This window comes from Vanellus vanellus (assembly GCF_965231255.1).
Source record: "Vanellus vanellus genome assembly, chromosome: 1".
NCBI lineage: Eukaryota > Metazoa > Chordata > Aves > Charadriiformes > Charadriidae > Vanellus > Vanellus vanellus.
Window position 1 is genome coordinate 2,508,027 of NC_138905.1, and position 26,373 is coordinate 2,534,399.

A 26,373-nucleotide genomic window follows, 5' to 3' on the forward strand; every position below is an offset into this window, starting at 1 on the left:
ACTGAAAAGGGGAATGGTTGAAATAAGCATTTCAGATTTCACTCTTTGAAATCATAGATGAAATTTAAATACTTTGAAAATCTCTTTTTTTCCTTTTTACTATCCTCGGAGAAGACAGAAATTCACCTCCGTGCTCTAACTGGGAGAACAGCTATAGTTTCCCCAAATGACAAAATTTTAAATTGTACACCAGGTTTGCAATAAGCAAGCAAGAATAATTTAGCTAAAGCACGGAGCAGATTGTACTCCGACAGGAGTGGCCCAAACCAAAGAGAAGTCCAGTTCACCACCAAAGGCTTTTCCAAGAAGATCTTTTAGCTACACCACGCGACATTTGTGTAAAAAAATAATTACTATAAAAAATTAACCCCCTTTCCTTCCAGATGCGTGTTCCTCTGATTGCTTTACAGGGGAAATAGAGTCCAAAAAGCACCGTGTCATTCGGGGCTTTATGTCTTGGCTTCTAGCAGCAAATACAAAATACAGGAATCTACTTTTTCATAGATTCCATGGAATGGCCTAGGTTGGAAGGGACCTTAAAGCTCACCTAGTTCCAACCCCCCTGCCCTGGGCAGGGACACCTCCCCCCAGCCCGGGTTGCTCCCAGCCCCGTCCAACCTGGCCTTGAACACCTCCAGGGATGGGGCAGCCACAGCTTCTCTGGGCAACCTGGGACAGGGTCTCACCACCCGCACAGGAAAGAATTCTTCCTCATACCTAATCTAAATCTCCACTCTTCCAGTTTGAAGCCATTCCCCCTCGTCCTATCACTACATGCCCTTATAAAAAGTCCCTCTCCAGCTTTCTTGTAGGTGCCCTTCAGATATTGGGAGGGTCTTGGAGGTCTCCCCGGAGCCTTCTCTTCTCCAGGCTGACCCCCCCAGCTCTCCCAGCCTGTCCTCCCAGCAGAGGGGCTCCAGCCCTCCCAGCATCTTTGTGGCCCCTTTTGTTTTCATCAAGGAACAGCTCTCCCGTATTTCAACCAAAAATTTCATAAAGCTTTAAGAAAGTAACCACACGCACTCTCCACAGTTTTTCAGGGCCATAATACAGTAACTTGGACTTACGCCGCCGCAGGTTTTCATCCTTGGATTTCCCCTGTTCCATCCAGGGAAAGCCCTCAGCGACATATTTTCTGAAGCAGCTTCCACAGACAGATCACAAACTCGGAAGCTGTCACACTTTCTTCCCTTTTCCTCCACACCCAAAGTGACGGATGCTTTTCTAGTTTTGTCCTGCGAGTTTTTCCTCACGATATTTTTTTTTTTTTTTTGTCTTTTCAGCAGCAGAGCAGTACTTGCTCTACGTGAAATGAGAGCCGGTGTTATTACGGCACGTTTTAGCTGCTGTGGCACTTCATTCCCCAACGCCGAGAGAGCTGCTGGAAAGGCACCAGCTCCTGCCCGGCAGCATCTCACCTTCGGACTGAAGGGATTTATAGCGTCCGATAAGCCCAAGCGTTAAACGTGGATCTCAGTGTGTAACTCGGGCTCCTTATAGCATCCTGAGATTAAGCCGTTTTGACCTTAAGATGGTTAAATTAAATAAATGGATTCACTCTTCCCTTCCAGCTTTGCTAAACGCTCTTCTGACCAACAGGTTTTTGAGTGCCACAATACTCATGCTTCCGGTGGAGGGAAAAAAAAAAAAAGGAAAAGAAGAAGAAAAAAGTAAATCTATAAATTTCAATGCCTGTAAGACCTATTTCAATCATATTTAATCTCTCATTTCGTGAATATAACACCTACAAACATTTGCAGGATGGTCCGTATAACAGGTTATCATGCAACTAATACAATTTGACAAAAATAAAAATAAAAGAAGTGTGATTTTTTTTTTTTTTTTTTGGTCCGTGCTTCTACCACACCAGCTCCTTTCCTTCACTCTGAGTTGCCATCTGAAAAGATGACCTTCTGCTAACAAAGGAAGGTCGCTCGCCATCTCTAATCAACTTCTTGCACCCCTGTCCTGCTAACGAGGCGCCACTGGGTGACGGCAATTCACAGCCAGTTCGAGTTCACACAAGATTCCAAGTTTCCCTGGAAATGAGGTGACGCGTTTCACAAGCGCCGTGTCCCCTCGCAGGACCCCGCTACAATAACCTGAACTGACTCGTTTGTCCACCCGGGTAAAACACAGGCAGCAAATCTGTCAGTCAACGCGGACGCCTGTAAGTTGGTGTTGGAGGGGTGCATTAATGGGAAAAAAAACCCCAAACCTCTTTTTCCCATATTTTTTTTTTTTTTTAATTCTGCCAAACAATTTGCAACCATCACAGGAAGACTTACAGAAGAGATTTTTAACTGAGCGCACCCTTGTAAAATTCTAGAATTTGGTAGAGGTTAGCTAATAAACACAGTTTGACATGGAAACGGAGCTAAAAAAAAGCCCCAAAGTTTCAAGTATACTCGATTGTCTTAAGAAAAAACACACTATTTTTGCTGGTTTTATGTTTTCCGGCCTGGAAAGCACGCTAGCAGAATTGATTGATGGGTAAGATGTAAAATTATTTGGGCCGGTGACACGATGTGAGAAATAGAAGAGGAATTCCCCAGACCACTTGCCACACCTGGCACCGGGCGAGACCCGCTAAAATTGAAATTCCTCAAATTTATCCTCTTCCTTCTTAGGACTGCTCCAAAGATTCCCCAGCCTGTAAGAGCCTTGGAAGAGTAGAGTACCTTCTTGTGGAGGGTTAGCCAGACCCCCACTCAGCCGTTCTCTCACTCAACAAGACAGGGAGCAGAAAATAAGATGGAAATGGTTGCGAGTCAAGAAAAAGACATGGAGATCATTCGCCAATTACCATCCCGGGCAGAATAGACTCAACTATTTTATTTTTTAATTAAATTATTAAAGAGAATTAGTAATAACTTGATAACCTGGTCTATAAATTCAGATTTTTAGAACTCTACTGTAATTTCACTGTAAGTGTACTTAAAAGTTCTATTTTGATCAGACTTCGTAAAACACCGGTTAGATTAACAACAAATTCCCGGGTCCGTATACAAGATGCGCTGACTTTTGTCCATGGTGAAATTTTGTGTAACACTACAGCAAGCTCAAAAAATCAAAAATAACTCTCTTCCAGTCCAACATCAACTCCTCAAATCGCAGGAAAACCCATGCTTATTCTTTGCACTGTATGAAATCAGCACTTTTTGCCAACAACTTCTTAACCCACTTCTTAACCACCATCCATGCTCACCACTTCTTTGGAAAAGAGCCAGATGAGCAGATCTACACAAGGTCCGCTGGTGTATCTCAAGAGGAAATGGCCTCAAGTTGAGCCAGGGCAGGTTTACATTGGGTATTAGGAAAAATTTTTTCACGGAAAGGGTTGTTAAGCATTGGAACAGGCTGCCCAGGGAAGGGGTGGAGTCACCATCCCTGGAGGTATTTAAAAGATGCGTAGATGTGGTGCTGAGGGACATGGTTTAGTGGTAACTTGGCAGTGTTAGGTTGACAGTTGGACATGATAACCTTAAAGGTCTTTTCCAACCAAAACAATTCTACGATTCTCCAATAAGACTTGCTGTCGTTCCCGCTGTACTTAACATTTAGCGTGACCTCACCGTGAGCACCGTGTGCAGTTCCGGGTCCCACCATTTAAGACAGATGTTCAGGTCCTTGAATGCATCCAGACAAGGACAACAAAGCTGGTGGAGGGGCTGGAAGGAATGGCCTGTGAAGAGCAGCTGAGGAGAGTGGGATTGTCTAGTTTGGAGAAGAGGAGGCTGAGGGGCGACTTCATTGCTCCCATAGCTTGTTGAGGAGGGGAAGTGGAGAGGGAGGTGCTGAGCTCTTCTCCCTGGGATCCTGTGACAGGACACATGGGAATGGTTCAAAGCTGTACCAAGGGAGGTTCAGACTGGGCATTAGGAAACATTTCTTTACTGAGAAGGTGGTCAAACATTGCAAGACGCTTCCTAGAGAGGTGGTTGATGCCCCAAACCTGGCAGTGTTTAAGAGGCATTTGGACAATGGCCTTAATAACATTTTTTACCTTTTGGTCAGCCCTGAAGCGGTCAGGCAGCTGGACTAGATCATCGTTGTAGGTCCCTTCCAGGCAGCTGGACTAGATCATCGTTGTAGGTCCCTTCCAGGCAGCTGGACTAGATCATCGTTGTAGGTCCCTTCCAACTGAACTATTGTCTTCTAAAGCACAACTTGGGTCTTGTGATGCAGTACTCAAAAAGAATAAGTAAGTCACTGAAAACTCATATGACATCATAAATCTCTGCTTACACTCATAGAAATATTAGCGTTCAGCAATACGGGGATCTTCATCGTGTCCATGAGAACACGAGTTAAATACGAGAACTAAACTTAAGCAGCACTTCCATTAAGAAATGAGCTCAAACGACTTTGTTGGCTTGATGAACATAACACAAGTTAGAAGTACTTCATTATCATGGAATGGCATTAACACTGTTCTCAGCAATTCAGCGTAAGTTCTTGCAAATGTCAAAATTTTTATGTTCCTTCAGGTTGTATTTGAACCGAAGGAAAGGAGGAGCTGGAGACATGTGAAATTTCTGACAGGCTGTTGATTTCCCGTATGGATGAAGCATGTTTGAAAACTCAAAACTTGACTGATCTGCTGAAGCACATTCTCTGACAGACAATATAAAATCAATGCATCGCATATTAAGAGTTTTTGTGGTGTGTAAGTTTTTGTTTGCGTGGGAGGTGGGGGGGGGGGGGGGGGAGGGATTGCTTTATTTTCTGTCATCGAAAATGAACAGCCTTACCTTAAGGTTTTTATAAACTGTCATCTTTAATCAGACACACACAGTACGACTGTCAGTTCTCATAAAGCATCGGGAGGGGGAGAAAAAAAAACAACCCACCACACAAAAGCACAAAATGTGAAGCTGTTGCCCATCCCCTTCCCGTGCCTGTGTCCCGCTCCCGCCACGGCCTCGGTCCCAACCAAAGCCTTCCCTTAGCAGTGTCACGACAAGAAGCTTTTCTGAAATGTGTCTTTATCATTCGGCGACGCCGACTTTATGAGAGCTTGTCAAAGAGGAGAGAGTTGGGATTCGCCCGCAAGAAACATTCGTTCCCCCTGTTGACAGATATAAAGTACTAAATGTCATCAGCAAGGGACTCGTCAGCTAAATGTCTTCTAAACACTCGTTAAACTGGGGGAGGGGGGAGAAAAAAAATTCAGTAGGTGGGTGTCAAATTGCTCCCTTAAGATTTCGATTCAGGTCAACTGAAGTATACAGCGAGTGTACGAAAAGTTGCATCAAGCATCTGTCACGCTCAAGGATGAGTGAATATTAACGATTCCCAAATAAAGATGGGAATATTAAGCACGGCGGTGACTACCGGCACTGGAACGAGAAGCAGGAGGTGAGGTGTCCCCGTGCGAGCGCCGGCCGGCCGCAGCGCCGAGCCTACGGAGAGGCACCACCTCCCCGCCTGGGCAGTCTCCCTCCCAAGGGAAGACGTCACCTCCCTTGCAAAAGCACGATTTACATTAACTAAGCGATTATTTTTCCCTTCTCTTTGAAGGTAAGGGACACGTCCGAATGTAAGACTTAAAACCCCCTGAATTTATAAAATCCGGGTGGTTATATTTTTTAAGGGGTCACTGACTTTAAAAGTTTGCAAATAATGTTTTCCTGTGTATGTAACAGCATCTCAGACTTTGTTTTTCACTTAACCTCTTATCCTCTGGGTATTATTCAACCTGAGATACAACTTTAAGCAGTCCATATTATTAAGTACCCTCTCCCAGCTTGAGCCGCTTTTATCAATTTTATCAATTTCTCAGTAATCAAGCATTTTAGGTTTGATTTCAAAAAGCCCTCCTTATTTAGCACTATCTTTGCCTTAAGATTATTTGCCATTTCCACGTACTTTAAGAATAACATACCCCTTAGACTGATTAAACACCACATATTTTTCTTAACATACTCTAAACCTACTAAATGTAACTAACAAACCAATCTAATTTTCGCATTCCTTTTCCTTCCCCAACACCACATTCCCCATATTATCAAATATTCGTTTGATAGTACACAACTACAAGATATTGCAGCCTATTTTACAACCAAATTAGTTGTTTATTATTACAGCTGTACAAATGTACTATTAAAAGGGATGATCGGTGAGGTACAGAGGGGTTCTTAGTTATATACGCAGTTTTGTATCAATTAGTGTTATGTAGTTATGAACAGCGCTGAGCTGCAGCGGCAGTTGATGCTCACAAAGCCCAAAGGACTCGGATGCCCCACCGGAACCGAGGACAACTCTGCCATCCCCTCCCGACACTTTAAAGAGAAACAGCAGATTTAAATTCTACGTACAGTACCTTTTATCTTGTCATATCCTGAATTAAACAGAAGCTTGACACGATTAATCCCAAAGCCCGGAAAGCTAAACCATCCCCGCTAATACCCGCGTGGATGTAGCTGCTCTGGACGCGGTGCACCTCCCGCCCAAGGACAGGTTACCAGTGGGGTCTGAAACTTGACCTTCAGCAGCTCAGAGCTGATTGCTACCAGTTGGTGAGGAACACGCTGCTATCAACAGGCAGCAAAAGTAAATTGCGAGCCTCCTTGATTAGTCCCGAAAGCATTTCTTTTATTTATTAAAAGAGCAATCACTCTTTTCTTAGCATTAACATAACTGCAAGAGAAACAGGAAATTCCAAAAATGCTATCAAGGAAAAAAAAAAAACAGATTGCTTCAAATGATGGAGACCAGTATAAATTAACATAATCACTTAACTATTAAATTAAAACGGCAAATCATTACCTGCTCTTTCCCCCCCCACTCCGACCAACCTGAAATACCAACAACCAGCAAACGCTGCAGTGCCGTGGGACCGCGCGCACACCGGAGTGGGAAACTTTAGTCTTTGCATCTCAAATCAGGAAGTTTGCCTTTTTTTTTTTGGTACTCTAATAAATCAACACTTTGTTTTTCTCTTTCTTACTCTCCAGACTTTGGAATCGAAGGCAGTGATTAAAGCAGTTCTTCCCAGCCGGCAAAGGGGGGATGCCCCGGGACAGACGCTGCCCGGTCGGTAGAGGGGTAACGGGTGCCGAGTCAATGTAGCCTCTACGGTCCACTTCTTCGCAAGGACGCGGTCTTGCTTAGAAGCGACTGTTTCTTCCGAATCAATGAACGCTCTGTTTTCTCTGCCATCCTACAACCTTTATAATTGCTGCTTGATCTTAATGAAGTGTGGCTGATATTAATAAATGGATGCCCTCGCGACCTTAACGCCCAATAGCCAAACAACGTTCAACCGAGCTAGCATCAGCGATGCTTTCACAATTCCAAACGCCACCGTCCCCTCCATCTCCGGTCCCTCCTGTCCCTCCCCCTTAAGCCTCAAGACTGCAGACATCTGTTCTTCAATTGTCTGGTAATAAACATACTCTATAAAGCATATGTAAGATGATTATTACCCTGAAGAGCCAAGTGCCTTTCAAACGCCAGCTGAAACAAATAAACAACAACAACAACAACAACAACAACAAATCCCCACCAAACAAATGTTACAACAGACATCACTCAGGCTGTTGGATATTCCACAATGTAAAGGGCTTCGGTGTCGGTGCCGCGCGTTTTCTTCCTCCAACGGGAGACGTTAGTCCGCAGCCCCGTAACGCCGGGGCTTTCAGGATGCAGGCGGGCGCTGGTTAGCGGCGAAGGATGAAGAAAGCAACCGGACTCTTTTGGTAACTTTTATACTTTGACACCTCCCGCAATATGTAATTAAGGAAAATCAGATGTGTATTCCTCTTCAATTTGTAAGCGCAATTAGTTTTCATATGTAGTTAGTAAAACCTATTCCCAGGAATCATCTCCGCTACAATACCCACTTGCCTTCCAAAAATTCACTCTTCATTTATTACGTGTGCGGTGGTGTCATTAAGTCCTGGTAATTAATCTGGGGCTTGGTGCGTCTCAATTGTCCTAGTGGAAATTAGGGACCCACATCCCAAACGGTGCAACATCTCACTTCCCAACTCCGGCTCGTTGCTCTGAATGAATTTGAGGGCAAAAAGACTTTAAAAACCATTCGTAGGTATTTGCCCTTACGCTCTCCACGGTTGTAGGTTCAGAGTTTCTTGACACAAACCTTCGTTACTGGAGATACGGGGGTTAATTTACAGCCCCCTGAAAGCCTGCTGACTCTGTGTTCTTCAAAAGGATCCGGAGCCACGCTTAGTCTCAATTTTTAAATTAAAAACGACCAAAAAAAGAGGCTATTATAGCAAATAAACCGAAGAGTGTGATTGTGCAACTCTCTGATGTGACAGACAGTGACACTTTTCATATCAGTAGTATAAAAGAGAGAAATTCAGGCTGATGCATATGAATGCGCTGGTTACGACTCCCCACCCAACCTTACTGCGCTGAATTACATTTGAAAGCCATCACTTAAAGCGATGCTCAGGCTTTAAATCTTCACGCCAGCGTCTGCTTCCTCAGCCATCCAGTTAGCTTAATACTTTTAGAAGCACTCAGCTTCCTAATAAAATCAGCCGGGCCATAGAGCGCTAAAGCTGCTCTGTCAACGTATTTATGTGAACTTGATAAAAATAAGAAAAAAACAACCCTTCTAAATAAAATATTGATCATTTTGAATTCAAAACGGATTCATTTTAAGCCTGTACGAGCGACATCGATGAAAGATGTTTGAGGAGGGCCATAAAGAACCTCAACAACAAATGGAAAATAAAGCAAAGTGAGAACTTCACACCTCTGCTGCAATTACCTCCTCAAGAGCTTGACAATGAATACAATACCGTCTAGAAAAGGGCGACAAAGATCTAACCAACAAGGAATGCACATATAAGATGATGTGCTAGAAATTATTGCAAACATCAATATTTTAGCATAATCCACCATATTCAGCATTTTGCAGCCACAGCCAGCATCACGCAGCCAGAGTTAACAGGAGTCAGTGGGTGAAGCCGGTTTGCTGTAGGACAGGTCATTGCTATCGACTCCCATCAGAACAGAATTCCCTCTACAGAATTATTATCAGCAAAAGAAATCCAGTCCTATGGTCATCCCAGATACGCTGCATCCCATGCGTCACACGTATGCCAAAGTTGAGGATCATGAGTTCATACAATGGTTTGGGTTGGAAGGGACCTTGAAGGTCATCCAGTTCCAACCCCCCTGCCATGGGCAGGGACACCTCCCACCAGCCCAGGTTGCTCCAAGCCCCGTCCAACCTTGAACACCTCCAGGGATGGGGCAGCCACAGCTCCTCTGGGCAACCTGCGCCAGGGGCTCACCACCCTCAGAGTGAAGAATTTCTTCCTAATATCAATCTAAATCTCCCCTCTTCCAGTTTGAAGCCATCCCTCCTCGTCCTATCGTTACATCTAAGATAGCACAGACTCACACATTTACTCTGCCCATTACTAAAGTAAAATCACATTAAAAAAAAAGTTTCTGCAGCCTTGACTGACACCCAAACTCACCCCATTCTGCAGCGAGGACAGGGTAAGCCGGGTCACGGCATGTTTTCGTTCTCTCGATGCAGTTATTGATGAACTAACTACTCAACGCAAGGAAGTTAAGATGCTGCAGATGGTTGGCATGAAAAATATATTGTACGCAGATACCTTCATCTTGATGCAATTATTTTTTCTGAAGCAAATTATTTCCACTGCCTATCTTGCAAGCTGGTAATGAAAGTGAAGTGTTTGCGAGAAGTGCTATTTAAAGCAGAGCACTCATGTTTGACTCGGATGGCAGAAAAGGGGGAAAAATTAAGCAGGAAGGCAAACAGAAAGAAAGAAGTATTTTCACCAGTTTCTAAATCAATGTTGAAGTACCTCATCAATAAAAATAAGAGCATCACCACCCCCTCGTGCGCTTGACAGAAACCTCTAAATTCATTAAAGATGAACAGGCTGAAGCCCATGTCAGTGGTCGTATCTTGAATGGCATACTGCATCTTAACCAGTGGCCATCTTTACTCATAATAAAATGGCTGAAAATTAGAAATCATGCCCTAGCTAGTTTACTTTTTAGCACATTTCTTCCATTTTAGAAGAGAGAGAGGTTAAAACAAAATGTGCTTATGAAATTATCCATTTCATTACAAACATCCAGCAATAAATGAAGAGCGGACAACGTACGCAACCCTTTTTTTCAAGGACGGATGTGAAAAACCATAACAAATTTTAACATGTCCTAACAACAGGTGGTGTTCTGAAGATTATTCCAATAGCTACTGTCACGACATCAGGAATTTACGTTTGGAGGAATTTACGCGCTTTCCTCCTGCATTTTTAAGTCCTGAGAAGTCACAAATGACCACAGCTCTCAGCTACCAAGACGGCAGTCAGAATATTCCTTCATTTGGGGATCACATTCCAATTACTTTTTATTATTATTTTATTCTTGCCTGTGGCCTGTTGCCTAAGTGACTCACGATCGTGAGTAATACAAACAGAGGCAAGGAGGGAAACGCTCGCAAAGGCGCTAACGTGAATGGGGAAGGACACGGCTGACGAGAAGGGAAAACCCTGCAAGGAAAAAGAAGAGGTGGAAGACTGATATAAACCGAGAAAAACATCTTATTATTGAATTCCGGCAAAACTAAGGAGAGGAACTGTTAGACTGCGAAGTAAAAAGAGCAAAATTAAAGTAGCAGAGGTGAGTGACTCGGTGAGAAGAGGCTTATTATAGACTTGTTCTGTTTTAAAGTTCCAGCAGTCCGTGATGAGCTGTGAAGATTTTAGTAATCGGCACGGCACTTCAGATCAGGCGTTGAACTTTCCATCCATCCATACTTGTTTTATCGAAGAATGAACTTACCTTGCAGCTCATAAAGTATCCTTCTGACTTTTCAATAAGCAGAACGGACAGTCAGCGATAAACAACTTGTGACAGGCGGCAACTAAACTTTTCCCAACTTGGGTCAATAACGTATTACAGCGTTCACTGAAAAGGGGTCACCACTTGCAACGCCGTCCCACTGGGCGCGCCCGTTAATTTTGAAAAAAAGATTCAAGAGCGTCGGCAACAAGCTCAACTAGTGGTTACTTTTTACACGTGCGCACATCAACAACTTTACAGCAAACCCGTTGCTGTGGGGTGTTACCTCAGGAGTGGCAGCGCGCCCATAAAGACAGTAGGGTAATTCTATTTTTTTCCAATTATTTGCACCTGTAGAAATACGTAGAAAAGCTTTACTTACCTGAGGAGGGGATGAAAGATGATGGTAATGTTTCTGGCTCCTGGTTTGCAGACAAACTTGGATCCGCCACCTTCAATTAAGTTATCATCTGGTCCTCCTGGAAAATAACACGAAACAAGGTGTCTAACGGACCTGAACGTCCCTTGAATTTTAGATAGTAAGCGATAATTAAACATTTAGGTCTGTCTGTAAATGCTTCATTCCTGGTGAAGGATCAGCAATTAACGTAAAGATACGCTCTTTCTATCCTCTTTCTGCTCAGACACCAAACTCCAAATGCACTGGGAACAGTACAGACAGTGTTTACACATTGCTTTGAGCTCCTCTTCCCATAGTTCACAACGTTATTGCAGAATGACTGGGAAGCACAGGTCTCCTATGGCACAGGACCCAATTTCAACTGCAGAAGAGTTTCCCAACCATATGGGATGAATCTCCCAGTTGGGCTGAAGACCAATGTACTGGACTGGACGTGCTAACACCATACCCATCACACAGATCAGAGATCCCAAATGCCAACAAGAGATGAGCCTCACAGTTCTTTGAAGTGTCACCCACTGACAAATCATAGAATGGTTGGAAAGGACCATGAAGATCCTCTAGTTCCAACCCTCCTGCTGTGGGCAGGGAGGGACACCTCCCCCCAGCCCAGGTTGCTCCAAGCCCCATCCAGCCTGGCCTTGAACACCTCCAGGGATGGGGCAGCCACAGCTTCTCGGGGCAACCTGCGCCAGGGGCTCACCACCCTCACAGTCAAGAATTTCTTCCTAATATCTCATCTAAATCTCCCTTCCTCCAGTTTGAAGCCATTCCCCCTCGTCCTATCGCTACATGCCCTTGTAAAAAGTCCCTCTCCAGCTCTCCTGGAGTCCCTTTAGGGACTGGAAGGCCACAATAAGGTCTCCCCGGAGCCTTCTCTTCTCCAGGCTGAACAACCCCAACTCTCTCAGCCTCTCCTCACAGGAGAGGTGCTCCAGCCCTCAGAGCATCTTTGTGGCCTCCTCTGGATCTGCTCCAAGAGGTCCGTGTCTTTCCTATGTTGGGGACTCCAGAGCTGGATGCAGTACTCCAGGTGGGGTCTCAACAGAGCAGAGGGGCAGAATGACATCCCATGACCTGCTAGCCACACTTCTGATGCAGCCCAGGATACAGTTGGCTTTCTGGGCTGCGATCGTGCATCGCCAGCTCACGTTGAGCTTCTCATCAATCAGCATCCCCAGGTCCTTCTCCTGGGGGTCCTGGGGACCTCCAGCCTGAAGTTTCAGTGACTTCAGCAGCTTTTGGAACAGCTCAAACCCAAAAAAGCAGGTCTTAAACTGCACATGAGGACTCACTTAAATTATCCTTTCTCAAAAGCACAAGGGCCTTCACCTTGTCTAACAAACACCCAAGGTTTTGGCCATGTTGATGAGATGTATTTTGAAGCACATCATGCTCAGAAAGGGTTTTAAGAGCAGCGCTTCACTGAATTTTGCGGCTTCCATACTGCTGTACAGAAGGCTCCAACGCCTCTGATGATGCCACCATTCAATCCCTTGGAAGGCAGCTTGGCTTTGATTGCCAGTGACATGACGTTTTAACTTATTTATTACATTTAACACTATTGGGTCTCTCGGGAGTCCATGTCCTATCCAGAATCTTGTCATTTCCCGGCAGAATTCTCTGTTGCCCGAGTTCCAGTTGCATACAAACAGGCTCTCAGCTATGCGAAAAATAAACTTGCTGAGTTTGGCCCTCTCCTTGGGAGTAACACACAAGCTCAGAGAGCATTATTTACACACCTCAGGCCCAGACGGAATGACTTTGAGTGGCATGAAAACACCCACCTACGTGTCATTACGTCTGAACCAAAGATACTTCCATAAGCAGCTTCTAACACCAAAATACTTTAAATCAGGATATTGAGTGAGGAAAAAGGGGGAAGGGCAAATCTCAGTGTCGTGAAACCCATCCTATGATTCTACGATTTCCTGACAGTAACAAAGTCCACTTGTTACCCTTCCAGAAGAAAACACGTTCAGAAGAACAAGCCAGATGTCCCAGGCATAAGCAAAGGACACCTTCAGAAACAAAATCTCATTTTGAAATTAGCAGCAATTCCGCACATAATCCCTTGCGTTTCAGTCGTGCTCCATTGTCACAAAGCGCAGACCATCATCTTAATGGTATCATCTGACAAGTAACCCCCTCAAGTGTGGTTTGGGGGCTAAAATCATCAAATAACCCCAAATATGAACTTGGGCGAAGTCTTTATATCCCAAATGCTATCAAGTCCTTTTCATCTTGCATGTGAACTCTCCTTAATGATTGAATAATAATAAATACAGAACCTAATCACATTATTACGATAGCTTTATAGGCAGGAAAATGACAAAGTACTTGAAATCAAAACACCACCAGCAGATTATTGAATTTTTTGACCCTGACATCTGCCTGCCTCCAAACGAGAAGAATGTCTCCAAATCAGAAAGTGCAAGAGGAGGAACACAACCAATGAGTACGTGACTCCAATCTTCTTTTCAAAGTGAAGTTTATGTGCTTCAGGCCATTACCTACAACCAATCTACATTAAAAAAAAAAAACCTCTTTGATGATTGATTTGACCCTCCTGTGAGCAACCTCACAGCAACGCACAAGGACCCAAGCAGGTGACCAAGGCCAGTTCTTCCATACCTTAAATGGTCCCTCAAGGTCACAGAACCACAGAATGGTGGGGGTTGGAAGGGCCCTCTGGAGCTCCCCCACTCCCACCCCCCGCCAGAGAAGGGGCACCTCCAGCAGTGGCACAGGACACGTCCAGGTGGGTTTGGAATGGCTCCAGAGGGGGAGACTCCCCCCCCTCTCTGGGCAGCTGTGCCACTGCTCTGCCGCCCCCACAGGAGAGAAGTCCCTCCTCAGGTTTAGAGGGAACCTCCTATGGTCAAGTTTGTGCCTGTTCCCTCTTGTCCTGTCACTGGGCACCACTGAAAAAAGACTGTTCCCATCCCCCCGGCACCCTCCCTTTAAGGATTTAGAAGCGTTGATAAGATCCCCCCTCAGTCTTCTTTCCTCCAGACTAAAAAGCCCCAAGTCCCTCGGCCTTTCCTTGTAAGAGAGATTCTCCAGTCCCCTCATCATCTTTGTAGCCCTTCGATGGACCCTCTCCAGCAGTTCCCTGTCCTTCTTGACCCGGGGAGCCCAGAACTGGACACAATACTCCAGATGCAGGAGTGTTCTGTACAAGAATTGACCGCACTGGAATAGACTCCCAAGTAAAAGGGACAACATTAAATTCCCTGCAGAGTGGGAAATCCATGCAAACTCCGGATATCTGCATCCGTGGAATTTCCACCAGCTGACTCAACTCCCCAAATGCACCGTTCGGACACGGAGCTCAATAGATCCTACACTACCATAAGGAACTCACGAAGTTCAAAGAAGCGGCTGAGAACAGAGTTTATAAAACTTCACTGACTGTAATTAGAAAGACTCAGCTGTTAAAAAAAAAAAACAAAAAACAACCAAACAACAGTTCAGGAAGTTCATTTTGCATTTGAAAAAGTGAACTTGCACATGTGACAGTTTAATCGCGGAAAAAAAAAAAAAAAAGAGGCGCAACTTCTAGGAAAAGAAAATTATTCATTTCCCCTAATAATGTCAGACCCTGCAATTTCCAGTGGGGTCTGTGTCTTAACTGACTTATTGAAGAATTCATCCAAGCATGAGCTACTGAGGCATGAACCAGGAAATCCAGGCTCAAATTAAGAAAGGGGTGTTATTCTCGTTGCATCAAGTCACCCTGCGCTAATCAATATTATTGACTGGGACGAACTCCCTGGCAAGGAATAAAACGATCTGTCTTATCTGCTTGGCCACATCACGGGAGATTCGAGGAGAACAGAACACCAGCACCGAGAGAAAAATATGTTTTTACGTCTTCTCTGCTCTTAGCTTTCAATTAATACTAATGAATGCTCTGCATGTAGGTGTCAGCTACAAGGAAACAAAATTTTGTTTGTATTTAAATATTTTACCTTGAAAAATAGACTCAGATGTAAGTCTTATTCCTGGGGATGCCGTGTACATGCCGATAACAACTCAGCACCGCAACAGCTTCTGCTAATACCAGCAGCGCGCACGGCACCTTCACGTCTCTCCTACCCCTGCGGAGCCTGAGCCAAGCTGCCATCGCCCGACACAGCAGTTTTGGAGAAAAGCCCTAACTGGAGCAAGAGAGAGCTCACTACGCCTTTGCCTGGATATTCCAATGCAAATCTCTAGTGGAGACTCTCCCTGACTACATCAAGGTGCGAAATGTGCATTTACACTCACCGGCCAACACGACACCTCCACTGCAAATGATGCTCTGTGGTTGGAGAGCCAACAGGTATCTCCATGAAAACACACCATGAATATCCCTTCGTCGTCACTGATTCCTACCAAGAGCATCTCTTGGGGGTGTTCAGCCTGGAGAAGAGGAAGGCTCCGGGGAGACCTCAGAGGCCCTTCCAGTCCCTAATGGGGCTACGGGAGAGCTGAAGAGGGACTCTTAACCCGGGAGGGGAGCAACAGGATAAGGGGGAACGGTTTTAAACCAAAAGAGGGAAGATTAGATGAGATATTATGAAGAAATTCTTGACTGTGATGGTGGTGAGCCCCTGGCGCAGGTTGTCCCGAGAAGCTGTGGCTGCCCCATCCCTGGAGGTGTTCAAGGCCAGGTTGGACGAGGCTTGGAGCAACCTAGGCTGGTGGGAGGTGTCCCTGTCCATGGCAGGGGGGTGGACTAAATGATCTTTGAGGTCCCCTCTAATTCAAACCATTCTGCGATTCTATGATTCTTTGATCTCTTGTAGGGCGGTGAATGATCATTCATCCAAAGAAACCAGTACCAGGCAGCTCCACAGAAAGCAGGGAGGAGATGAAGAAGGAGCGGAAAAAATGCCCGTTGTGGGGTTGTTTTCTTTTCCCTCCTCCTCAAGCTGATTCTCAGAGAGGCATTTTGCGTAGTCTCTCCAAGAAGAGCGTGCAAATACTGTACCGCTGGGCTGTCCCGAACACGCACCACGTCCACACGAGCAGACTCAGGGAGAAGAAATCTCTCCGCCTTATCAGGGAGAAGGAGCTGTAAAGCCTAATTCCCAGTGAGCACTGAAGATTTTCAACTGTATGTAAGCGCTCAAATTTATTGCCATGACAGCTCCCTACAAGCACCGACTACGGGACCGACCATCCACGCTCACTGAAGCACAAGAGCACTCCAGTAACCATCTGGACCGAGCGTATGTCGGTGCTTCAGCAACACCACACTACAGAAATCTTTCATTTGGGTTGCACGGTTTGAGGGATTTTGTACTTTTTTTTTCACAGAATCACAGAACCACAGAATGGTGGGGGTTGGAAGGGCCCTCTGGAGCTCCCCCAATCCCACCCCCCGCCAGAGAAGGGGCACCTCCAGCAGTGCCACAGGACACGTCCAGGTGGGTTTGGAATGGCTCCAGAGGGGGAGACTCCCCCACCTCTCTGGGCAGCTGTGCCACTGCTCTGCCACCCTCACAGGAAAGAAGTTCCTCCTCAGGTTTAGATGGAACTTCCCATGGTCAAGTTTGTGCCTGTTACTTCTTGTCCTGTCACTGGGCACCGCTGAAAAAAGACTGTTCCCATCCCCCGGCACCCTCCCTTTAAGGATTGATAAGCATTGATAAGACCCCCCTCAGTCTTCTTTTCTCCAGACTAAAAAGCCCCAAGTCCCTCAGCCTTTCCTTGTAAGAGAGATGCTCCAGTCCCCTCATCATCTTTGTAGCCCTTTGCTGGACCCTCTCCAGCAGTTCCCTGTCCTTCTTGACCCGGGGAGCACAGAACTGGACACAGTACTCCAGATGTTGTCTGACGAGGAACGACTGAGGGACCTGGGGGTGTTCAGCCTGGAGAAGAGGAGGCTGAGGGGAGACCGTATTGCTCTCTACAACTACCTGAAAGGAGGGTGTGGAGAGGTGGGGGTTGACCTCTTCTCCCTGGTGACAAGAGACAGGACGAGAGGAAATGGGTTCGAGTTATGCCAGGTGAGGTTTAGATTGGATATTAGGAAATTTTTTCACTGAAAAGGTTATTAAACACTGGAACAGGCTGCCCAGGGAGGGGGTGGATTCGCCATCCCTGGAGGTGTTTAAAAAAAGGGCGGATGTGGTACTTGGGGACGTGGTTTAGAAGCGGTGTTGTCAGGGTAGGGTAATGGTTGGACTTGATGGTCTTCCAACCCTTCCAACCTCAACAATTCTATGATTCTCTGTGGCCTCACCAGGGCAGAGCAGAGGGGGAGGATGATCTCCCTCGACCTGCTGGCCACACTCTTCTCAATGCACCCCAGGACGCCATTGGCCTTCTTGGCCACCAGGGCCCATTGCTGACTCACTTTTGTTTTACTGTAAGGCAAGAAACTATAATAGCCACATTTCATAGGCACAAGGAGAAAACCTCAAACTTTCTCAGCTGTCAGAAAGTCCTATTGTTGTAGCAGTTCCTTCTTGAGAGCACCGGCTTGCTGATTTAATCTGTCTCGTAATAAATTATGAAGGGGGGGGGGGGGGGGGAAGAAAAAGAAAAACTTTGAGGCGAAGTGAAATTTGTCATACAGTTAATGATATCCTCACGCTGTGCTGGCAATGAAGTGTGCCCACCTGAACACCGCTGCGAGTGGGAGTCAGCGACGGGTCCATTAGTAACGCAGATGAATGTTTCTGAAATGGAGCTGAAAATGTCACGCTTCAATATGAAAAAGCGTTAGATTACCGAGCAAGCGAGAATCTCTGCACGCATTTGAAGTCTGAACAAATGTTAAGAGGGCTTCAAGTCTTCCATTCGGCCTACTAGTTTAAAAATTTAAATATTGGCCGTGGATATCCCAGTTTTACCGCTAATGTCCCGTTATCTACGTACAGAGGAGGTCTCGGAAGGATGATGGCAACATTTCTTCTCCCAGAAGGGATCTCCCCAGAAAAACAGGAGTTTCTTCTGCCGTTCAAAGTTCAAAGGTTCAAAGTTGCCCACCACAACGTGAGCTATACCTAGACTTCCCTAAATTACTCCGTATGGAACACACACCGAAGCACGTGACAGAAATGCTACGGATTAACATTCTTCAAAAAGCGCTTTGAAAATGAATTAAAATTTCTTCTCGCTATTCCTACATCTATTTTATGTACTGAAACAGCACCGAAGGCAAACCTTCGGTTACACACACACCATCACACAACTCGTGGCTCCTCACTTAAAGACAAAACCCTGGAACACACTACAGGGAGTCTCCCGATCCTTCATTTTGCCATTAATGCAATGCTGGTTGCCTTCTATAACCAAGCACTGCCACCTCTACAGAATAAAACTTGATCTTATTTTGTAAGGAAAGATCACACTGAGAAATACCCCACGATTTCCTCGTTTATTAAGATAACTTCTCCACCACTAAATTGAAAAAAAAAAAAAACAACAAACCAACAAACAACCAAACCAACCCACAAAAAAACCCAGAGACAGTATCAGCGTTTATATTTCCTTTTCCTAGATTATTGCGGTTTTGCTTAGGTTTGTTTTTTTTTTTTTTTTTTTAATTAAAACAATTTTCTCTGTAAAGGTTCAAGATTTATATGGAATGTTTATATGAAGGAGGTGAAGACATGAGAGAGGCAGCAGCTCAGCGTCTTGTAGGAGGCCCCCCTGTACCTTTGAAAATCACAGTAAGCAATAACGTAACATTTTTTTTAAACAACAATGTAAGGAAAGCTCTCTCTCTGTCTCTAATCAGAGTACTTCTAAAAGGTGACATTTCTTACACTGTCACCTCAGAGCACCATAACACATCACCTTATTGCTTCAGAGCTGTATTTATCGTAATGCCTCTCATCCTCAGCCCAGATGTGCTTTAGATTCTATCAGACACAAAGATATTTGGCTAAGAAGTAAAGCCTTTTCCAAAACAACCAAGAAATATTAATTTAGCCTCAACGGAAACCGCAAACACCTCCAAACCACGAGGACCGGAGGCAGTCCTATATTTGCTCTCTTTCCCCCCTGTCCCCTCTCTGAGCACAGGACAATGTCATTAGTCTCTCCGTGACAGCAAACTTTCCAGCGCAGCAGGTTCCAGGCACGTAGGGAGCAATTCCCTGAAACCTCTCTGCGAGACACTCCGCGTTAATCTACACAACCGTAAAAAGAATAAAGAAAACAGGATTTGAAGCCACAACAATCAAGCAATCAACGTGGCTCGATAATTAATGCCACCTCCTCTCCTCTGAGCATCGGAGCAAACCTATAGGAGAAAAGGAACCTGGTCAGATGTTATGGTCCTTCCCAAAAGTTCTTGATTATGTGGAGATCAACAGCATAGCTATTACCTGAACACCGTCCTCGAGGTACGGAAATACAAATTTTCATTGAGAAGGAAAGGGAAGAAAGCAACAGCTGCCCAAGGAGAGCAAAGCAGGTTATTATAAAACAGAGCGCAATAGAAAAGAGCGATTGATCTGTGCTATGACGGAACGGTAACTATGGGCGTTACGATGGATGTCTCCTGATTTTCCATGTTTCTGTACATCAGGACTCTATTGTCTTACAACGGCATCTGCTTAAACAAAGCCACACGCAACACAAGCATCGAGTCCTCGTTATACTATGCTGATTCGCAGCAGCGATTCAACATTATCGCCTTGCACATTTAAGTTCTTTTTGTAAAGAAACAGACGTAACTGATCTTCTCTAAAATTTTGCTGTGTGCCTGTCTCGAATCATCAAACTGAACCGCATCCAGGCCATTTTCCAAACTGCTCTGGTACCTGCTTCAGTAGAGCCCACGTGGTGCAGCCCATGCTTGAATTAAGGGCTCAGCAACCAGCTGTCCCAGCACGTGCTCTCCTACACCATCAGAGCTCAGCAGGGAAGGGACAGGGAAGGATCTCGTCTACTTTCCAGACTGGTCTCCACTGGGGAACAAAGTACATAGGGAATCCAACACCCTGCACCTAAACTTAGTTTTTGATCTTGACCTTAGACAGGCAGGCCTAGAATCACAGAATGGTTTAGGTTGGAAGGGACCTTGAAGATCATCCAGTTCCAACCCTCCTGCTGTGGGCACCTCCCACCAGCCCAGGTTGCTCCAAGCCCCATCCAGCCTGGCCTTGAACACCTCCAGGGAAGGGGCAGCCACAGCTTCTCGGGACAACCTGCGCCAGGGGCTCACCACCATCACAGTCAAGAATTTCTTCCTAATATCTCATCTAAATCTCCCTTCCTCCAGTTTGAAGCCATTCCCCCTCGTCCTATCGCTACATGCCCTTGTAAAAAGTCCTTCCCCAGCTCTCCTGGAGTACCTTTAGGGACTGGAAGGCCGCAATAAGGTCTCCCCGGAGCCTTCTCCTCTCCAGGCTGAACAACCCCAACTCTCTCAGCCTGTCCTCACAGGAGAGGTGCTCCAGCCCTTGGATCATCTTTGTGGCCCTCCTCTGGCTCTGCTCCAACAGGTCCATGTCCTTCTTATGTTGGGGGCTCCAGAGCTGGACGCAGTAGAAGCAGCGCGGCAGAACCTAGGTAGGTCTTCCCTGAAGCTGAGCAGGTTTATCCAGGTGAACAAACATAATGGAAGCCCCAGAAGTGTCGAGCCCCATGTTCCAACCAGCCCGAGTCTGCAGGCCAGCTCCACAGAAGATAGTCATTAAACTTCCACATCCATAGACCCTTCCTTTTGAACAAACACCATCTTTGAAGACTCACACTTTTATTAAGAATCCTATTTGGCAGACACTGCACTTTTCCCCTGGTGCAGGTCAACTCCGGGTTAATAATTTTCTGTTTCTGAGCCATGTTCTCATCCCTTCTTGCTGGACTCCTACAAACCACACACGGGAGCTGTTACGGGTCTGCCCATGCAACTGGAACTGAAATGCAGCACTCCTAGTAATGTGGTAACGCAAAGGTTATTTATAAGTGAATGATACAAAATTCTTCCAGAAAGCCCTTCTAACACCAACCAACTTAGGACTCCATGGACTAGACGAGAGATCTCATCTTCTAGTGGCATTTAGTGGACTATGTAGCAACAGTGTTCCCTCTGTCCTCTTCACCCCCAAACTGCAGTAGAATCATAGAACTGTCTAGGTTGGAAGGGATCTTTAAGATCATCAAGTCCAACCATCAACCTAACACTGCCAACACCACCACTAAACCATGTCCCTCAGCACCACATCTACACGTCTTTTAAATACCTCCAGGAATGGCGACTCCACCACTGCCCTGGGCAGCCTGTTCTAATGCTTGACAATCCCTTCCATAAAGGAATTTTTCCCAATATCCAATCTAAACCTCCCCTGGTGCAACTTGAGGCTGTTTCCTCTTGTCCTATCACTTGTTACTCGTGAGAAGAGCCTGACCACCCCTCGCTACCCCCTCCTTTCAGGGAGCTGTAGAGAGCGAGAAGGTCTCCCCTCAGCCTCCTTTTCTCCAGGCTGAACACCCCCAGGTCCCTCAGCTGCTCCTCATCAGACGTGTGTGTGCTCCAGACCCCTCACCAGCTCCGTTGCCCTTCTCTGGACATGCTCCAGTGCCTCAATGTCTTTATTGTCGTGAGGGGCCCAAAACTGAACGCAGTGCCGAGCACAGGGGGACAATCGCTGCCCCGGTCCTGCCAGGGACGAGGGAGCGTGTAGATCAAGCCCTACACAGCTGCTGTTTCTGGCTATGACCCACCTCCCGCTGACGCAGCACGTGGGGCTCCCGTTCCCTCTCTTGCAACAGGAGGGAGGGAGGTGAGATGCACCAGCCAAAAAAAAAAAAAAAAAAAAAACCCAACAAAAAACAACCAACCAACTCAATCCACATGTTATCACGATAGACAAGAATAAGCTCCGGCCAATACTTGATTACTTCTTTGCTTGAGGGGAGAAGCAATTTAGCAAAGGTTTCTGACAGAGGAAAGATTGCATTTCTTGTTTGCTTCTCTTAATCACACTCTCTATTTTTTAATCATGGCAACTGTGAATTTATAGACCAGTCCATCAGGAGCCCCGGCCTGATGTTTAAAAAACACACGGGCACCCTACCTTCCACCCAGACCGCCAGAGCTCAGAGAGACGATGACATTGGCACTACAAGAGACCCCAAATCAACGGGAATTAGGTGGCCAACTACTGGTAAACTACGGGCTGCCAGTCCTTGGGGAGAGGGCTCTACAGTGCTCGGAAGGGAGCTCCGAGATGATTAAGTGTCTCAAAGGGCAGCAGACTGTTCCCAGCTCCCAGTCTGTCCGTCACTTGTCACCGGCGCTGAACTCCACACAGGAGACGCCACCGCTGCTGCGGCCAAGTACAGGTACACCCTCCATCCACACGGACTATGTACTTCCATCTGTTCAGATGGTTTGTAAGTACTTTTCTTCTTTGACAGAGAGGTGGTGGTGGGGAGGAAATGAACACAAAAAAAAGATGTGAAGTGAGGGGAAAAAAAAACAAACAAGGAAGCTGACCTTTAAGGTTATAAAACACATCACATTTCATTTCTGTAATATTTCCTTAGGTGAAAAAAAAAAATCACAGCAATTCTCCCAGAAGCAGCGTTTGGGGTGATGCCCCCTAACGCGAGTTGCAGAGCAGCTTTCCAACCTAAAAAACTTTCACTGGAAAACACACAAACACTCAGAAATTCAGGCAGGGCTCCTCTCTGGTTCTTGGTTGGCCTCCTGGAGCAATGGGGCTGTTGTGCCGGGGGACCAGTACAAGACATGGGAGTCCAGAGCTTCCAAAAGATGCACCGGCCCCTGTTGGGTTTGAGGTTGGGACCATGTCAGTCACCACAATGACTTAAAAATCCCAGCTGAAGTCACGTCGGGTCTGATGGCCGGACCATCACAAATGCCTTCCAGGCATAAAACTGGGGAAGAGGCTGTAGCTCGCGTTCAAGTTTGTAGAGCGCACGCTCGGCTTCAAACCATGGAAAAATGATTTCCAAAAGCAGGAGAGGCGATACCACCGTGATTGGCCTCTCTGCTCAAAGGGACCACAAACCCCGTGGTGACAGCAGCGTGGCATTTTGTTCCGTGCAGGTACAGAGTTCCCAGCCACAAGAACAGACATTGCTATCAAAATCTTAAATATCAATCCAGAAATCAGCGGGCAGCCAACACGGATCGTGCGACCCAGACCCCGTAGGAAAGTTTTTGCTACTGCAGATCTGGATTCGCGACGTGGGTCTGATACGGCCTCTGTGGCCCTGATCAGGTTTCTGTGTTTCGCTTTCCCAAAAGGGGAATTGAAACAGCGACTCCAACCTTCCCCCGGTACAGCTATTTTGAGAAATGCTGTAGACAAAAAGGAATAAAAGGTTTTAGTCACTGTTCTTAAATTCATGTTTCGACTTCAGCTTTCCATTTCACACCGAACATGGCTCCAACTTACCAAACTGACTGCACCACCTACTCCAATCGCTGCCTGAAATTCCTGCCTGAAACAGCTCCTCCGGCTTGTTTTTGACCGGCTGTCATTACCCGTCCTTTCCCGCACAGCGGGACTGCAGTGCGAGGAGCTGATTTGGATGCAGTCACATAGCCGGTGCGCAGACATATTGTTCTGCTGATGTTCCCATGCCCAATCCTTTTACGCTCTCCTATACGGTCTTGTCTGCGATCCAACACCATATGCATTTAAATAAGTTGCTCTTTAATGTTTCAAAACCTGATTTATTAGTTGCTCACACTCCATCTGCCTTGAAAAACTGCAGCGTGCCTTCACTTTCGCAGGCTGTACAAAAGGTTGAGGTTCACTTTGACTCTACTTTATCACTAGATCAGCGTGTCAGCCACAGACGTAAAGTCCCCTTTCAGCTACGGAATTTGTTTAAAACGCATACTTTTCTTTCTCCTCTTTTTTTTTTTTTTTTTTTTTTTTTTTTCTCTTTCCCAGGCCACGCGACTCAGCAGCAGGCACTTTGATTAATGGATTTGTCAGCTCGCATATTTACTATTTTGTTGGTTTCCCTAAAACCACTGTGTGCAGATGGAAGCTCTTCCAAAGCACGGCTGCAGCAGAAATCCTTATCCGAAGGCAGAAAACACGCTGGAGCTAACGAACTGTGATTCCTTACACACTGCATTCACTTTTCAACCGTTTTTTTCTCGAAGCTTGCTTTCTTTATCTTATCTCCTGTAGTGGCAAATGGCTCCTACCCGAATCTTTTATATTCCTGACATGTCTTCTATTCAGTTTTAATGTCAGAAGGGAAAAAAAAAAAAAAAACCACAACCCAGCGAGCAAACAGAGAAAGCAAGTGAAATAAGACAAAGATATTCCTTGACATACAGTCATTTACGGTTTGATATTCTTACAAACTGTTTAGCTCTAAAACTTCCCACGTCTCATCTTCCTTTTTAATACTTCAAAGCTCACGGCCATTTTAGACGATGGAATCGGTAGTTACAGTAAGCGGGATCTGGTGAGCTCGTGGCGTGAGGTCGGACAGGAGAGCAGCTCCGCTCACCGCTCACCCGCTTCTGCCCTGGGGAAGGTTTGCCACAGCCCCTCTTATGGGCCCGGTGTGAGAAATAATGAAATAAAAAGGTGTAAAAAGTTGTACGGTCTTCTAGAAGCAGTATACATCTACGGAAATACTGATTTTTTTATTTTTTTTTTTTTTTTTTTTTTACCATGAGTGCACAGGAAGGGAACAGAGGATTTGGAAAGTGTACACAGCTGGGACTCCAGTAACCATCAGGCTGTCCAAGAAAGCTGTCAGAGACTTGTTTTCCACGTATTAATGAAGGCATCCCTTCTAATGAAGATAAATTTGCCAATCTTTTGACAAGTCTTGAAAACGTTACAGATCTGGCGCGTAAAACAAGGCAAAATAAATCCTACTTGGTTATTCAACACCGTGATGCCTCTAGAAATGTATAACCAACAAAAGAACGTCCTCGCTCCTCATCTGTGCGCACGCTAGTGTGAATTAATTCATTTTCTGGCAATATGCAGAATGATCCCTACTAATAACACGGGTTTTCCCCAAGGGCACCGGAAGGGATTGTCCACGCCGGCGCACAAAATGCACAAAGCAACTCCCTGCGCCGGCAGAAATTCTCGGATCGCTCGGAGCATGACCTGTCAGGCAGCGTTTTTCAACCTGTTCATCCATAATCTCTTTTAGATGGGTTTCCCCACCTCCTTATCCTCCTTGCTTTGTTTTGCCCGAAATTCAATCAAAGATGAATTAGACTTTAGACAACAACCACCACCGTGGCTATTTAAGTGGCGCTGGAAATTCTAGACCCCCGCGTTAATTTTGCTACAGCTTTTACTTCTTGCATTTTAATGCAAAACCGCTTCTCCCCCCGGAGACCGTCCCCGATATTGGCACGAAATCGCACGGGGCTGTAAGAGAAACTCACGCGCCGATAAGAAGGAGGGAAACTCAACCCTCAGCAGACATTAGCAATTGCAGGAAAACAGCCAGAACTTTAATCACAATTCTTTCAAACGCAGCCAGGGATTTAGAAATGCTTTTATTCGAGGATATGACCCTAACACAGTGCTTAATCAAAGCCATTGCCGGCACCAGAATAACCTGACGACTTTAATAAAACCCCGTTTCATCGGAGGCAATATGTCAGAACCACGCTGCATCTAATATAACAACCTCTAGAACAAAGAATGACCCGTCCTTTCCATATATGTTTCTCGCCATTTCTATAGACAGGGAACTTCAGATTTCTCCTACGCAATGACCAAGAACTCCCACGAGCTCTATTTTATGGAAATTTCTTAAGAGAGTTGTTGAAATTATTTTTAGTTTTCACTTGTTGCTACCGCTGGGCAGGTATCACGGATAAGAAAAGCTCAAAAGGTACATGTTGAAAAAACCATTCAAGTACTGACAATTTTCTTATTTTAAATTTTACCTAAAAGCAATTCGACAGTCACAGGCTAAAGCAGCCAAGATTTGAACGTTTCAGCTTCATCGGAAAAAAAAAAAAAAAAAAATATGAATTTGCGGTTTCTGCTGATTCAGCAGGCTCTACCAACAGGAGCTCGGTAGAGTCTTACCTACATCTTGGAATACTTTGTATTCTAATTTCACAATTAAAAGAAATACGTTCGCTTTTGTTCAGCCACGAGGAGCAGAAGGACGCGCGCCAGTACAGAGCGACTAGAAACTGCCCAAGCAAAAATTCA

The 26,373-nt window shown here is 45.6% G+C and overlaps 1 protein-coding gene across 1 annotated transcript in view; it reads right to left on the reverse strand.

Annotated features, from left to right (window-relative positions):
* The window catches only part of EXOC4 (exocyst complex component 4), a gene marked incomplete at its 5' end in the record, with an annotated part of 449,694 nt that overhangs the window by 225,356 nt on the left and 197,965 nt on the right, over window positions 1-26,373 (reverse strand). The window contains one exon of the mRNA XM_082492311.1: window positions 11,192-11,288. Within this exon, the coding sequence (XP_082348437.1) occupies window positions 11,192-11,288 (97 nt within the window). The remainder of the gene's footprint in view (window positions 1-11,191; window positions 11,289-26,373) is intronic.